This window comes from Falco biarmicus, chromosome 7 (genome assembly GCF_023638135.1).
Source record: "Falco biarmicus isolate bFalBia1 chromosome 7, bFalBia1.pri, whole genome shotgun sequence".
Classification (NCBI taxonomy): Eukaryota; Metazoa; Chordata; class Aves; order Falconiformes; family Falconidae; genus Falco; species Falco biarmicus.
The window spans coordinates 3,138,788-3,155,130 of record NC_079294.1 but is presented as its reverse complement, the minus strand read 5'-3'; the positions used below and the strand labels follow the sequence as shown (position 1 = coordinate 3,155,130).

Below are 16,343 nucleotides of genomic sequence, written 5' to 3'. Positions count from 1 at the left end.
CTATGTTTGTGTGTGTATGTGCTCACAGAAGAATGTTCCAAGAAGAAAATTAACTCTATCCCAGCTGAAACCAGGACACACGTACATGAGTGTGGACATACTTGGAGGTCAGGCTGCAGTTGTCTCTTAACATACGTAGCATTAATATTTTTTTTTCTTTTAGTTTGTATTTACTTTTAAAAATTAATTTCGCATTCTTCAGATGACTGAGAGTTTATCTAATTAAACAAGCAGTATTGTTCAAATCACTGTGCTCCAGAGCTTTGAACACCAGCTGCTTGCTGTCCTTGGGTACAAAGCAACCTGCTCACCACAGGCAGCAGGGATGAAGCGTTCAAAGGACAGTGGGACGTGATTCAGTCTGCGTTTCACCTTATAAACTTCCCTTTTCCCCCCGCCCTCCCCCTTCCCCTTCTGCTCGGCCATAAAAGAATGCCCTGTGTAATAGGAGTTGGGAGAGGGGGAGGAATAGCAGGCTTACGATAGACCTAGCTTTGCTGAAACCTTGGATGATGTCCAGTGTGACCAAGCAGGGGGATGAGCTCAGGGAAATGGTTGGAAGTTCAAAGGCCTTTTTGTGTTGCTCACTGTCAGTTGACAGATGTGCTCTCTTGGGCTGTCGCTGCCCAGCCTTGCTCTTCCCACCGCTCCCCTTCCTCGAGCCTGCTCCCCATCCTGCCTCTCGGCCCTGCCTGGCGAGGCAGGTCGGTCTCTGCCGGGGCGTTTGTCTGTCTTCATCCTGGGACTTGCCTTTGCTCATCTCTTTTAGGAAAATACTGTTTCTTTGCATGGCTATGGAGCGCTCAAGCTGGAATTGAGCAGGGAAGAGGGGATGAGGCTTAACTGTGTTTACTGTTGTATTTCGTAATCCTGCTATGAGTAGTGGGGAAAGCATGTTGGTGCGATCTGTGATGACTTTCTCATCAGTGGAATCAGTGCCTATGGAGGACTTGCAGCTTTCTCGGGAGGTAATCAATGCCCTTCAATTTACAGGTGGGGGGAGCGCAGCTAAAGAGACACAATTGTCCCATGGTCACGCCAGCTTCAATATCAAGCTGGGAGGAGAATATAGGGGTTCCGTTTCCAGTCTTCTCGATGCAAATCTGGCTTGTCAAGAGAGGTCTTGCCCCACCTCTGGCAGTGAAGAGTTCCTGCTGTTTCATTCGCGTTGCCATGTACTCTTCTGACCATGGAAGTATGGCGTTTAAAATGAGTTACATGACATAAAGCAATACACTTACCAAATTGTATAGCTGCTCCGCGCTGTCAGGACAAAATATAGTGGAGGTTGTTTGAATGTCCTAAGTGTGACCTCTTAACGTTTGAATTTCCTCTTAACTTCAAATTTCTAAATACTTTGGATATATTTACAACGGTACTAAACATTAACCGTGGGCTAGTGGTATGCCCTCAGCTTTAACTCCATAGAAATAAAAGTCATCAAAATACGAAGTAATAAATGACCAACAGAAAGGCTGAATAATAACAACCCTAGAGCAAAGGGCTGTGCAGTGGAACTGGAGCCCGATGTGTTTAGAATGAATAGAAAGAAACACAGGAATGCTTCTGCGTAGGCAGTTTGCTTTTTAATGGGGAGGAGGGATTGTGGATTGGGAAGGCGGAGCAGGGGAGGGGGATGCTTAGGAAGAGACTGCCCTGGTGGGAGAGCTGCTCCCAGAATCTCTTGCATTTTCCTTTGAAGCATCTGTTTCTGACCATTATTAGATTCAGGTTACAAGCTTGCGTGGATCCCTGCCCTGATCCCATTGGCAGTTCCTCTGGTCTGTGAGACATCAGCCTTCATTCATTAGTTTTTTTTGGTCTTAAGTGGGTTTGTGTTTTTTCTTCATACTTTAAAGAGGAGCTCCTGTAGAAGGGGATTTATTTCCCCCCTGGTGTTGTCTGAGCTGGCACACACTTGCTGTCTGCTGGGGTGGGAATTAGGTTCTCCTTTGTATGTGGCAGTTTGTGTTTCACCCTCTTCCCCCTGCTCCCCTGTGCTCAAAGCTCAATTTTTATATTTAGCAAGGAGTATGAAATTGGCTGAATTGCTCCCTGTAGGGGTGGAATTTCATGTTGTGTCGCTACCTCATGAAGGGATGCAGCAGTTCAGTGGGATAATGGTATCGGCTCTGAACCAGCGCTAATGGCCTAACCCTCTGGGAGCCTGAAGAATTCTCCCCTGGAGAGTCAGCAGGCAAATTCCCTTCCAGGTGGCTCCTGTGCAGTCCTTTGGTGATTAGTCACGCTGGGACCCGGGAGAGCAGAGAGAAAAGCATATGCTGGGGGGATGGTCTTAGTCCTGAAACTGCAGCTGAGGCCAGGGAAGGTTTGCTCAGCGTGCGACATATGGAAGTTGCGCTTGGGGGTGAGAGGGCCGATCTGTGGGACTGACCCTTCTGAATCCAAAAATCCATCTTGGTTTTGTTTGGAAGCAAAGTTTGGAGTGTTTTCTCCTTTTGCGTGACCTGGGGAAGAAAGGGAAGCTCCCTGTCTGTTTTGATGCAGCAGGACAAGGGTGCTCGGGGAAAGCACGTTGTCCAGAAACAGGTCAGCCATTGGAAGACCAGGGTGCTGTCAAACCTGTGGGGTAAAAATGCAGATGTGTGTGCTTCCTCCCACCTTTGTACCTCTCTGGGGCCTCGAAGCAGTTGGATCTGACCTGGAGGTGTTTCAGCATGGGGCATCCTGGACACGACGGGAAGAACCGTTTCCCAAGGGCAGTGCCAGATTGTGTATTTTGTCACATAGTGCAGGGTTCAGTGTGAGGAGCAGTGATGCCCTCTCAGATACACAGATGCCTACACCTGCCATGCTGCAGGAACAGCTGAGACGGTGATCCAAATTTGTGGTTAGATAAAGATACGTTAGAGCAAGCCTGAATTTAACTGCCCTAGTTATTCTTAGGGTGGGAGGCGTTTAGGATGGGCCCTGGGTGAGAAATGTTGGAGGACTTGCTGTGGAGAGCAGTGAATGATTCTGCTGTACGGTATCCTCCATACTGCCTTCATAGGATGTTGGCAGCGGTCCGGGGCTGGGGGGAAATGGAGGGTTGAGGAAGGTGGAAAAGCTGAAAATGTGACTATTTGTTTTCTTTATTAAATCCTCCTTGTGTGCGTGGCTGCTGTCTTCACCTTCTTCTTTTACCCGCCTCCCTCCCCTTGCGCTCCCACCTCCAGGATCGTGTTGGCAGGGAAGAAGTAGCAGCATAGCAGAGGAGGGCTGGCCCACCTGGTGACAGATGGGAGAAGCTGTCAGCAAGCTGGGCTGGGATGAAAGGGTTTCAGGCACTAGCCTCTCCAGCCCTCGCCCCTTCGCATCGCTGAGCGAACCTTGTTCTTTGGAGAACACACCTGTCGGGAACAGTCTTGTGCAGCCCCTTCCCTACCACAGCTGGCAGCACTTAAAAGCATGAACCTCCCAGGATTGAGTGTTCCTCTCATCTGTGGGGGGAAGGACAGGGCTGGTGCTCCCCCTTGAATTCCAGCTTTGTTGCTCCAGGCCTCTTCAAACACTGTGGATTTGTGGTTCCACTCCATTGCCAGCAGACTCCTGTGTAGGCAAGCATCATCCCATGTCTGCTCCCTTCCTCTGTCCCTTCTGGAGACCTCTAGCAGTGTTTGCACTCTGTTGCCCACACCTGAGGCACAGCAAATTATCCCCAGCAGTGGAGTCCTGCTGCTAAGCTGCTCCTTGCAGGTTTGTTAGAAAAAATGCTAGCAGAGTCCCCATGTTGGAACGCACACTGTAGCATGTACCTTACAAAATCCTGTTCCCAAAAGCATTGCTTCTGATGGTTTTCACTCCGAAGAACTTGCTGCGTGATAGAAAAAGGATGGACTGCACTGGGAAGCTTGCAGGAAAGATGTTGATAATGTAATTTTGCTTGCTATAAAACAAGTGTCGTTATGGGAGGACAGCAGGCTTATGGATGAAAGAGAAAAAAGGAGCCCAGTGGGGGAATTGTGGCGGCTACTTTATTGTGGAAAGGTCAGTACTTCTCTGGGGAGAGGAGAGAATGCCAAGCTACAGACCTACCCTGGCCCCCCATCTGAGGAACAGCTCTTCCTCATCCATTGAAATTTTATGTCTTTTGTTTTGAAGAGGTGTAGCTCTCCTCCCTCAGGAGGGAGAGAGCTTTGCTTTCAGGAAGGAAGCTGGCTGCAGCTCCATGAGGTGTTTCTTTGCTGTTGCAGTGCTGCCCACTTGCTCCCCCTTGGACTTCCACTGTGACAACGGGAAGTGTATCCGCCGGTCCTGGGTCTGCGATGGAGACAACGACTGTGAGGATGATTCTGATGAACAGGACTGCCGTAAGTCACCGCTCTGAGGGGAGAGGGTGGGTGCAGTGCCTGCCTGCCATGGCTGGGGAAAGTTGATTCTTTTTATTACAGGAATGTAAGAGTTTATCCACTGAATCAGACCTTTGGCTTGTACTAAGTTATACCCCTGCCTCTGATAGAGATGTTTACCTGATGTCCGTCAGCCCTGCCGCCTTGGCACCTGGCTTGCTGTTCAGCTGCGGGTACTGGGGGAGGGGGTGCTTCTCCATCCAGCTGGAGAACCGTTTATGCCCTGCAGCCTTGCTAGTTAATGTCCCATGAAGCACTTCCCTGAGCTCTGAGCTCTTGGTGTGTCCCCTGTTCATGGAAACACCTAACCCCTGCCAAATCCTCCTGCCCTGCCTGTCTGGCTGGCTTCCTGTGGCCTCAGGTTCCACTGTCTGATTTTTCTGCTGTGCTGGGCTGTCCCCAGCATCCTCTCCCTTCAAACAGAGCTCCCTGAGGAGAGGGACGTGCTGTAGGGATGCTGCCCACACAGACACCGGTTACCCTGAAAGCTGACTTGACTGGCTGCCGTGTGAGGTGTCATCTTCAAAAGAGCTGCCACGGCAGGCTGCTAGCTGTGAGCAATGCCTTGTGCTTCTACGAATTATTAAAATGGAGGGGAATTTTGCCTGAGACATTGGAGTTCAGCCCTCTGCTTTCCCCTTTGTTGAGGACAAACATTGCTTGTGGTTGGCTTTGGTTAGCAAAAGGTGTTCGGGGATCCACCTCTCCTCCACAGCCAGCTGTCAGGTCCGTACTTGGCAGCACGTGCCAGAGAACCGGCGTGTTATGTAGCACTGGAGCTTCAGCTTCTCTGAAACTGCCCTGGTCGCTAGGGCTGGCATCGGGCTGCACTTAGGAGCAGAGCAGTTCTGCTGCCTGGTTAAGATGGTTGCAGCTGCTTAATAAGCATCATGCTACAGCCCTTGAATTCTACAGAAGTTGTGTGCGTGGTGCTCCAGAGTGGCTTTGGTGGAGGAATCACATCGCAAGAAATGCAAAAATAAAGCTCTCAGCTGTGAAGTATTCAGTATCCAGTATTTGCATGGAAATGAATTCACTTTTTGGTCAGTATGCCTCTGATCTTTGCCTGCCCTTTTGGGTAGAGGGCTTGGAAGCCAGGTTCAGGGGTTTGACATCCTATGTGATGCTCTGGATCACAGGACTAAGCTCAGTTTTATAGTCTATTCAACTATTTTCATAGAAGAAAAGGTATATAGGTCTGGGTCTGTTCGGTCTTCTGTTTTTCAGAAGAAGCTGGTATGCCCTTGTGTCTAAGACAACAGTGAAGAAGGGTGTGATCAAAAGTTTTGGAGACTAAGGAAAGGAGGAAGGCAAGATTCTGTGAAGAAGAGACTCCTAGGGGGTTGTTCAGACTAGCACGTAAACAGAGGAGGGTTTCTGTTGGATTGAGGTCCTCAGGTGCTAATTTTGCAGTCCCTTTCCTTTCCCCTGCTCTGCTCTGCAGACAAGCTTCCCTAGAAGACTGGCAAAGAGGGTGGAATGAGGCTGCAAATATTGAGGTGTCCAGAAGAGGAAATTTACATTTTCTCTCTCCCTTTTCAGTGAACAATTTCCTTTGAAGATAGCTTTGGCATTGTGAAAAGAAGGTGGAGATATAATTCTACCAGGAATTATTTGTTAGATAATGATAGGGGCTATTAATTCTATTTAAAAAAAGCCTGGACTGCCTTTTTTGTGTGCAGGGATCTCTTGAGCGTGGCTTGGGGCTGTGCTAGAATACCAGCACATGGTGGTATTCTCTCTGTCTCTCTGTTCCAGGTACTTCCAACCTGTGTTCTCAAATTATGGAGCCTGCTGTACTATTGACTTGTGGGTGGAGTGGAAGAGAGACACTCAAGAAATCTCACAGTGGCCCTGCACACAATACGATATTCTGTGCTACCCCTCCACCCCCACCCCCCCCCCCCCCGCCCCTAATATCATATTGTTAAGGGAAGGGAAATCAGCTCTCCCAACACCCTGGTGTCCTTGGAAGATGTTGCTCAATTTGTAACACGTCACAGATTTGGTGTTCTGCGAGGTGAATCTTCTTGCCTCGCCTTCACCTTAATCTCCATTGTGTCCCTACAGCTCCACGGGAATGCGAGGAAGATGAGTTCTCGTGTCAGAACGGATACTGCATCCGCAGCCTGTGGCACTGTGATGGTGACAACGACTGCGGTGACAACAGTGATGAGCAGTGCGGTGAGTAGCGTGGCCCTACAAATACTGCCCTGCCAGTGCTTTACAAGGGGTTGTGCAGACTCCAACCTGTGCAGTTCTAGGATCCTCTGAGCATGGCGAAGGCTCACAGCTGGCTTGTCTGGGCTGGGCTTGCGGGATATTCCATTCCCAGGGCTGGCTGCTTGGGATCTCAGGCTGTGTGGCTTACCTGCCAGGCAAAAATCACTTGAGGTGTGTTATTCCTTGGCATGCCATTGTGAAGTCCTGCGGATTCATATTGAATCCAGCACTCTGTCAGTTAAATGAACAGCGGTGGTTTTGCTCAGGCATTGCATGACATGGGAATGTATGGTTTAATGAGCAGCCTTGGTTGTGGGTGCCCTAGGAGCTTCGGGAGCATGGTCTGGTGGTTTCCTGGGTACTCTGAGAAAAGCCAAGGCTTTGTTTGCGTTGCTGTCTTTGCAGATATGAGAAAGTGTTCGGAGAAGGAGTTCCGTTGCAGCGATGGTAGCTGCATAGCTGAGCACTGGTTCTGTGATGGTGACACAGACTGCAAGGATGGCTCGGATGAAGAGAATTGCCGTAAGTGCTCTCCTTGCTTTGTAACCACAGGAAATAGCCTTTTGGACCTGCTCCTGTCTTAGGGTTTGGCATGTTTTCTGCAGCAGAGATCAAAAACAAGTTAGTCCTGACTGTACTGGCAGCTATGCCGCCTTCTGTTGCCTACCCCAGAGGGCACAAGAGAACGGTCTATCTCTTGCATTACCTCACAGGCATACTTTGTCTGTGCCTGGCTGTTTCTCGATTCCTTCCTGTGGCTGCGTGACCTTGAGTCAGAGCAGGAGGCTTATGCTTTACCGAATACAAAACTAGGAGTTGGAGGGCAGGGTGGAAGGGGAGAAAACTGTCCCCTTCTTTTTTGTCTTGTCTGATTCCTTCCTGAAATTTTGGAGGGGTGGTGGTGGTTCTGCCCATTGACAGCATCCTCGGGGACCGCACGTTCCCAGCTGGCACGCTGCAGGGCTGCCTGGCTGCCCAGCCTCTCTTCACTGGGATGCTTTGTGCAGGGTGTTGTCCGAAAAGTGACCGACAGGGAAGGGGGGGCCATGAGAGCCCACAACAGTTGCTTTCTCCTCTACCTTCACAGGCTTGTAGCAAGTGGGACAGGCCTCTATTAATGTCCCTTCCTAACCCCCACGGCCTCTCCACTGTGTCTGTGAGTGCTGTCCCCGTCTGTGGAAGTTGCAGCGGTCCCTTCCCCCACCCTGCTTTCAAAGGCATTTTGCAGAATTTGTTCTAGATAGCAGGAAACTTCAAAAAGCTCTGGGAGGGGGATCAGGGCCGCTAGCTCCTGAAGGGCAGGGGGACTGGATGCATGGGGGAGTTGTCTTTTATCTCTCCAGATAATGAGAGTTGGCAGGGAGCCAGGGGTTGCAACCATTTCTAAGCCAGGAAAGGGCTCTAAAAGGAAGCCAGCCTCTCTCCCTCTCCTTTTCCCTCTCTCCCTTTCTCGCTTCCTTGCCACTTCCCCACCGGCCATGAACAGGCCCTCGGCAAGGGAGGGGAGATATTTCAACTTTGCCTTTTACGGGAGCGGAGGGGCACCCAGAAGTGGTGCCCCTGCTTCTCTGAGCTGGAGTGCCGCTCCATCCTGACCCGCACTGGTCTCTGTAGGGCGTTTTAAGTAACTCACAAAGCAGCTCGGTTTTGCTACCTCCCTTTCTCATATCTTCCTCCATGTGGTTGTCATCTTCTCCTTATCTCTAATCCTACTTGTCATTCATCTAGGGCAAGGTGGGCCTACATTGTTCTTTTTCATGTGTTTTTTTTTCGTGTGTGTGTGTGTGTGTTTCTTTTGGAGGTACGTGTGTTACAACTGAACCACACTACGTGAGAATTTAAGTCACTGACTTTGTTTTCTCCTCAAGGAGACCCAAGCACTCCTGTCAGGCTCCTTTGAGGCACATGGTAACACACGTTTTGATATCCAGCCACTAGATACTGAACTAAAGCTCGTACTGCACACCTGCAGGCTGTGCCTGCTACTTCAGGTTGGAGAGGCAGACTGTCAGTCTTTCTTTTCCCTTTTGTTTAGTGGATTTATTTCCAGAGCTTCTCAGTTGTAAGATTCATATGCCTGAAACATGCAGTTCATTCTCTGAAGAGTATGAGAAGAGGCATCAGACTCTGCTGTGTGGGACTCAAAACATTTTTTTTTATCCCTTCCCACACAACGTACTGTTGAACAGAGAACAGTGGGTAAATCCTTGACTATAAAAGTTTTGTGGGCTTTGGCCAGGGTCATCTGCCTGACAGTGCTCCTTACTGATAAGGCACGATTTGTTTTGGCGGCAGCTTAAGAGGAAAGGGAAGGGAAAATCCTCGAAGGTCAAGTATAGACCTGGACACCTTGCTGGTTGCTTGCTTCTTTTGGTCTTCAGGTGCTTATTTATGTTAAAATGTTAAAGGAATCATTTTACACTTTAATCTTGCATTCTGACATGCCTCACTCCTTAATACAGAGCTACCTCAAAGGGTATCTTGATTTTTCCACCTGTTTTTGTATCTACATTTTCCAGGTCTAATAATCAATTTATACACTTTCTGGAGGGCACCAAGACGTAGTGTCTCAAGTATAAGATGAAAGATGACGCTCTTGGATTCTTTTTGTTGCTTTCTCATCAACCCTTTCTTCTTCCTAGCTGTTTCCTTCTCCAGAACTTAATGTCTATTGAAAAGTTAGTGTTTATAGACTAACATCCTATGTAAATATTTTTTTTCTGGATTCTTTTAGTGGATTGTCTGCATGACTGTCTTTATATATGGGTTTAACCTGCCCCTCAGTGAAGCGCAAACAGCATTTAGGTTCCTCTCAGTAACTTCAAAGTCCTGCAAAGATGGGCAGCAATGGCTAATTCCTTTCCATTAAATACTTGGATACTTGCTAGTCTGTCACTAAACTGAGAAGACTGCATCTAAACTGGATTGTGCCCCATCACCTAAACTGGATTGTGCCCCATCACCTCAGGCTTTTTTGTTTTTTCTTTGATTCCCTTGTTAGCATCAGATGTTCCAGCTGCCACCTGCAGCTTGGAGGAGTTCCAGTGTGCATATGGACGCTGCATCTTGGACATCTACCACTGCGATGGTGACGATGACTGTGGGGACTGGTCTGATGAATCTGACTGCTGTAAGTTAGTACAGGGCGATATGCTGGTTCAAGCATCTGAATTGCAAACCTAAACGGACTTTGCATTGGCTGGAGAAGGGTTGCAGTGTAGACAGCAATCGAATTGTTCACACATAAGGTGGCTCTTTTTTGTGGTTTTTTTTTTTTTTGTTATTGTTGTTTCGTTTAACTCTGGGAAGTGAGAGTAGTGATGGGAATTGTGTAGTCAGCACACTTCTGTGTACAGAAATTACAGCAGTTTCCAGGAGGAATCTATTCAGGACCAAGTTCCACAACAGTGGAGCGTAAGGGTGGTGCTGAGGGGCTTTGGGGATGTTAACATTGGTCTGAGTTTGCTTTTTATATTCTTTACCACCTCTGCAGCATCTCACCAGCCTTGTCGCTCTGGAGAGTTCATGTGCAACAGTGGCTTGTGCATTAACGCTGGCTGGAGGTGTGATGGAGACTTTGACTGTGATGACCAGTCAGATGAGAGGAACTGCAGTGAGTGCTGGGAACTGGTGGGAAGCATTCCGTTTCTGTGGATGCAGATGAATGTTTGGGGATGTTGGCTTTGGAATTGGGTCTCTTCTGATCCTTCTTGCTCATCTAATGTTCTTTTTTTGGTCCCTCAGCTACATCTATGTGCACAGCTGACCAGTTCCGCTGTAAATCAGGGCGCTGTGTCCGTCTGTCCTGGCGTTGTGATGGGGAAGATGACTGCTCTGACAACAGCGACGAGGAGAACTGTGAGAACACAGGTTTGGCCTGCTGCCTTGCTGCTTAGAGCTAATGTTTCCATCCTGGAGGTAATAGGTGGTGGAGTCTCTTTTGGATTGCCTCACTGAGTTCATCCTAGAGTCAGCCTAGATCTTCTGTCCTTCCTAAAGAATGGGATCTATAGGCTATCTTATATGCTTGTAAACAGGTGCAGGCCTATGTGCTTAAACTAACTTCAGTGACTGGGTTTTCTGGTCAAATATCAGATCCCTGTGTCTTCCTATCCCGTCCCTACACTATGAATTACCACAGACCTCTGAGACGATTCCATTCAGACTTGGAAACGTTAAGTGTGTGCAGAGTTGCTACCTTTGTCCAATGGGCTGTGTCTAACTCATGCCTTCTAGATAGTTCTGGATAGCTTTCATGTTGCCTTGTGAAATTGCCAAGCGATTCTAGCAGGCAGTGCTAATCAAAAAGAGCATTTTGTGGAAGTGAAGGATAAAGCCTGTTTTAGAGGTTAAGGGTGTCAGCTTTCCTCTTAAATACTTGCTCAGGAGTCTCTCTTTCTGGTAATCATTTTGCATAAAGCCATTCCTTTGTGTAATGGTGGTTATGGAGGGGGGGAAGGTTTCAACAGACCCCAGTGTTATGGTGGGATTCAGGGAATGTCTAGAGTCTTCTCTTTTCTTTAAATCCTTCAGGGTGTCTGTAGACCTTGTTGAGGGATAGTCTGTACTGGTCTGTGAATTCATCCCAGTGAGCGGAGGCCAGCTGTGTGTACTGACCCTTCTGGATCAGTGTGTTTTAAACAGTGGGTTTAGGGGTGACAAAAGGGGTTTGTGAAACTTGTTTGAGCCTGTTGAGGAGGGGAGAGTGGGTGTTTTATAAGGACAGCTGAGCTCAGAGGACCTGGGGAGGGACGCTCTGTAGCTATTTGAGAGCAGCTGCTCTAGATTGGTCAGCTGTCATGAGTACCAGCGTGCAGGAGATGGTGGCCATTCTGGAAAAAGCAATTGTTACTTAAAGACAAGCTGGTAACCCTGTTCCCTCAGCCTGATACAAAGGTATGTAGAGGTATTGAAAGAACAGTTGCCACCCAGAAGCCAAGTCGATTTTCCAGAGCCACTGAAATTCAACCTCTCCACCTGAAACCAAACGCCAAGGTGGTCGAGTACAGCTGTTGTTACTGTAAGGTTAGTCGCACGGTTTTGCGTTAGGTCTGTGGTGATAGCAGGTAAAATTTAACTTGGGGCTTCTAAGTGGAACATGTGCTGGCTCATCTAAGTGAAATAGTGTGCTATCTCAATGTCTGTAGCAACAGTTAAAATCCTGTGTCACCTCTTGGATTTAGAGCAGAATTATATTTTTATTGGCCATAGAGAGAAGATTCCTAGAATACTAGGAGATCAGCTGATGCAAGGTTCTTTATGTTCAGTATGACAAATGCAGTCCAAGTTTCAATATCCTTCATATAAAGCATTCCTGTGCTCTGAAAAGTGAATCTGCATGTGGTTTGGTTTTTTTGTTCCCAGTCTGTGCATCTGTTAGTTCTTATTTGTACTTGTTAATCTTACAACTACCCGTTTCCATGCTGCTTACAGGCAGTCTGTCAATCTAATGGTTTCTTTGCTGATAACTGTGTTATCCTGTTGTCGTCTTAGAATTATCAGAGGGTGATGATTTGAAAACCACTAACCAAGTCAGCCTAAGAGTACAAAAAATAAGAGGCAAGAGGACAGTGCAGTTATTGCTAAAGAAACAATCAGATTGGCAAAGTCCCTACAAACAGTATTACTTTACTTACAAGATTTCTGTAGAGTCTCCCTGCCAACAGCAGAAGTTGAAGCGTGTAGCTCAAGTGTGAAATCCTGTTGCCTGGGCTCAGATTTCAAGGGTGCATGTAAATCTTGTTCCAAGTCCATCACACTGCAGTTAGGGCTGGACAAGACGCTCATTCCTAGGCAGGTTTAGGATCCACAGCCATGCTGGGGTGACATCAGATGATTAAAGTGAGGAACTGACTCCTCTCTTGCACATGCTGAGTAGGGTTGTGGAATCTGGAACCAAAGGGAACTAAGCCAGGACCTTCCAGTCATTCTGAGAGAAACTAAATAGCTGAACTTCCCAGTAAAGCAACGTTGGACTTGGTCTGGAGGAGAGTTCACAGGCCTCCAAATCAGCTTAAAGATATGTGGAGCAGTAAGGAGTGCAAGATGAGCTGAATTCAAGGAAAGAGGAAGTAACAGATTTGTGCTTGTATGTAAAGTTTGTAAGAAGCCTTAGAAAATGTTCTGCGTCCTTTTCTTCACCGTGACTGTTGTTCCGTCAGTAAGCTCCGGTGTGCTTACTTTCCCCTTCGTCTGTTGCAGGTACCCCTCAGTGTGCCCCAGACCAGTTCCTGTGTGGGAATGGGCGTTGTATTGGCCAGAGGAAGCTGTGCAATGGAGCAAACGACTGTGGAGATGGCAGCGATGAGAGCCCACATCAAAACTGCCGTAAGTCCTCTGAGTTCAGTCTTAAACATGAATTGAGGCTCTGTGATGCGTGTGAGTCCATCTGGTGTTGCTGGAGGATGTGTGTAAGGAAGCAAGCCTGGGTTGTGATAACGGGAGAGCTGAAGACTGAGGAAAAAGGCCTTTTGCCAATTACATACTGCAGACAAGGAAGAACGAGATGATGATGATGATCTCGGGTATCAAAGTTCATCTGCAGAGACCGTGAATCCTAAAAGCACCTTAGTCTCAGCTTCTTTGTCCCCTTAATTGTGGCCTGCAGGGCAGAGTTCTGGCTGTGAAGAGGCAGTTCCCAGCACAGCCTTTGTGTCCTCCTGCTCTTGCTCAGCCTGTTCTGAAGGGCCACGGCTGCCTAACAGCTGAGGGCACAAGCAGCTGCCTCGTGGTTTCAGCTCAGTTAACTTCACGTGTTCCTCTTGCAGGTCCACGAACGGGGGAGGAGAACTGCAACGTCAACAACGGTGGCTGTGCTCAGAAGTGCCAGATGGTGCGAGGGATGGTGCAGTGCACCTGCCACACAGGTTACAGGCTCCTGGAAGATGGCCGATCGTGCCAAGGTGGGTTTCTGGAGCAGTAGCCTCCTCCCTGCTGCTTTGACATGCTTGAAGTTGATGGTTATGATAGGGTGCAAATCAGAGCATGAAAGCAGAAGCAAGCCATCGGTGAAGTTGCTTGGCTTGTTGATGATCTAACGGTACCCTTCTTCCTTCGTAACACACAGATGTGAACGAATGTGCTGAGGAAGGTTACTGCAGCCAAGGCTGTACCAACAGTGAAGGAGGCTTCCAGTGCTGGTGTGAGCAAGGCTACGAGCTGCGTCCTGACAAGCGTAGCTGCAAGGCTCTAGGTAAAGAGGAGTTCAGCCTTATTCTGGTGTGTGTGTGTTGGTCCAGTTCTCCTCATTTTGTCTCTAATGCTTCATTGGCAGCATTACGCTGTTCACCAAGCTGGCAGGTGAGGAAAAGGAAGTACCTGGATTTGTCCTGGACATGCCCAGGTTGTTGGTGAATGCCTGTGAAAATTTGGTGTGGTTTTGACAATGGAGAGATACTTCATTGCTTCCCTTCCCTGCCAGCAGAACAGCCTTTGCCTTCTTTTCCTAGTTCCTTCCTGGTGACCCAGACCCTGGGACAAGAATGGCCTCCTGCCTCTGTTGAGGAAGCCTCTTAACCTTTCCAGTCAGTGAGGCTCTATCACACCTGCTTCTGTTTTGACCCTTGATGCTGGTCACCAGTCCTGAATGCTGAGTGGCTGCTATGTGGGCATCTGTGTCTTTTAAGGGCATCTGTGCATTTGTTTAACTTTATTCCTCAGTTACTCTAATGTAGGAGCTGAGGAATTAGAAATGCCATTTAAAGAATTAAGACTTCATTAGGAATTCCCCTAATGAAATACATGAAGGATGTGGATATTGGTGTTTCTGGTGGGGTTGTTTGGTTGGTTGGTTTGGGTTTGGTTTTTTTCTTTGCAGTGGAAGTACTTGCTGAGTTTATAGCTGGCTGAGGCATGTTTTAACTGTGTCTTGTCTGTGCTAGAAGATGTGGTACAGCATGTGTGTTTGTGTGGCTGGGAGGTGGGTATAGGAAAAGGAAACTGCAGTCCGGCTGCCAAGTGGCTGCCTCGTGGTGTGGTTTCAGAGGGTGAGGAGAGGTGGCCCTTAGGTGGGACCTGGAACGATCACTTCTTGCTGAGCGAATGTTTGCCGAAAGGTTTAAAACTGCTCATCCATGAGTTAGGACTGCATGTTGAGGATGTGAAAACAGCTCTCGGAAGTGTTTTGCGCTTGGGAGTTGATTTCTGCAAAACTATGTTCAGGGACTTGTGCAGAGGGAATAGTAGGCAGGACTGTGAAAGTACTCTAATGCTGTCTTCCCGTGTATTCTCAGGGCCAGAGCCGGTGCTGCTCTTTGCGAATCGCATTGATATCCGACAAGTGTTGCCTCATCGCTCGGAGTACACGCTGCTCCTGAACAACCTGGAAAATGCCATTGCCCTTGACTTCCACCACAGCAAGGAGCTGGTGTTTTGGTCTGATGTCACTCTTGATCGCATCATGAGGGCTAATCTGAATGGTAGCAATGTGGAAGAGGTGGTTTCCACGGGGCTGGAGAGCCCAGGTGCGTCGCCACAAAAAAGCCAGAAGCCTGGGTACTGGCCATGGTTTAAGAATAAGGGTGGGTGAGTGAAGAAAAGCGGGTACCCAGCGTTCAAAATAGTGTGCGTCTCCCTGAGCGAGGGGATGGGGTTGGGTGTGAGATCAGTGTCCTGCCGAAGTTAATCTTGGCTGACGGGGGAAGAGACAGGAGGACTGAACTGGGGCCTCTTCTGAGGCTGAGAGGGAAAGGGAACTACTTTTTCTGAGCAGACCCTGCTCTTCATTTCATTCTGTACTTAATTCTCCCCTGGAGATAGGTGGACTTGCCGTTGACTGGATCCATGACAAATTGTACTGGACAGACTCTGGGACATCTAGAATTGAAGTAGCAAACTTGGATGGCACTCACAGGAAAGTGCTTTTGTGGCAGAACCTGGAGAAGCCCCGAGCAATTGCCCTACATCCTATGGAGGGGTGAGTGAAAACAGGACCTCACTGAGCTCTCTGTGCAGGTGCTTCCAGGTGAACATTGGAAAGCTCATCCCTGGTCACAAAAGCTCTCTCTGGGCTCAGGCCTTCATTTGGTACTGGCAGTCTGGGAAACCTGGCAATGCTAGGGGCCTTCTGGGCCATTCAGGTTTCACCAGCCTGCAACTGCTGGGTGTTACCTTGTTGGCTGTCACTTGTCCCATGGCTGTGACCCAGTCTCACACTTGAGGTCACAGGATGGATGCTGTTTTGCCCTGATAGGGAGTGATGCTGGGTGCAGTATGTGGGACGTGAGTTTTCTAGCCTGTCATTCCCTGCCTCCTCCAGCACTATCTACTGGACCGACTGGGGCAACACTCCCCGCATTGAGTATTCCAACATGGATGGCTCTAATCGGCGCATCATCGCGGATACACACCTCTTTTGGCCCAATGGACTGACCATTGACTATGCAGGACATCGAATGTACTGGGTGGATGCCAAACATCATGTCATTGAGAGGGCTGACCTCGACGGGCGGAATAGGAAGGCTGTTATTAGCCAAGGTAAGTAACAGGGCTGTGTACGGGGAGTGCTCTCTGCAGCGAAGGAGGCAGAGCAGTACAGCGCTACTCTGAGTTTCAGAGCCACTGGCTCCTGCTTCTGTGCTTGTCTCCTGTTCTTTCACTGTGGGATGAATTCTGCCACCACTGAGGGCTGGGGCTTGCTCCCCAGTCCTCGGTGGACAGGAGAAAGGAATTGTCTGTTGTATTAGCGTAAGGTGGGTTTGAGCAGGTTCGTGGTGGCAAGGCCCAAGGGGCAGTAGAAAGAGCTTTCCCTTGTCTCCCTGCTAGCCTGAG

The 16,343-nt window shown here is 48.6% G+C and overlaps 1 protein-coding gene across 4 annotated transcripts in view; it reads left to right on the top strand.

Annotated features, from left to right (window-relative positions):
• LRP4 (LDL receptor related protein 4) overlaps positions 1-16,343 on the top strand; it is an 83,446-nt gene that overhangs the window by 47,026 nt on the left and 20,077 nt on the right. For all 4 annotated transcript variants that reach the window (XM_056347697.1, XM_056347696.1, XM_056347698.1 and 1 more), the window contains exons 3-14: positions 4,197-4,313; positions 6,423-6,536; positions 6,981-7,097; positions 9,577-9,705; positions 10,069-10,188; positions 10,320-10,445; positions 12,777-12,902; positions 13,343-13,477; positions 13,642-13,767; positions 14,807-15,037; positions 15,333-15,489; positions 15,832-16,049. In XM_056347697.1, coding sequence (XP_056203672.1) covers positions 4,197-4,313; positions 6,423-6,536; positions 6,981-7,097; positions 9,577-9,705; positions 10,069-10,188; positions 10,320-10,445; positions 12,777-12,902; positions 13,343-13,477; positions 13,642-13,767; positions 14,807-15,037; positions 15,333-15,489; positions 15,832-16,049 — 1,716 coding nt within the window. The remainder of the gene's footprint in view (positions 1-4,196; positions 4,314-6,422; positions 6,537-6,980; positions 7,098-9,576; positions 9,706-10,068; positions 10,189-10,319; positions 10,446-12,776; positions 12,903-13,342; positions 13,478-13,641; positions 13,768-14,806; positions 15,038-15,332; positions 15,490-15,831; positions 16,050-16,343) is intronic.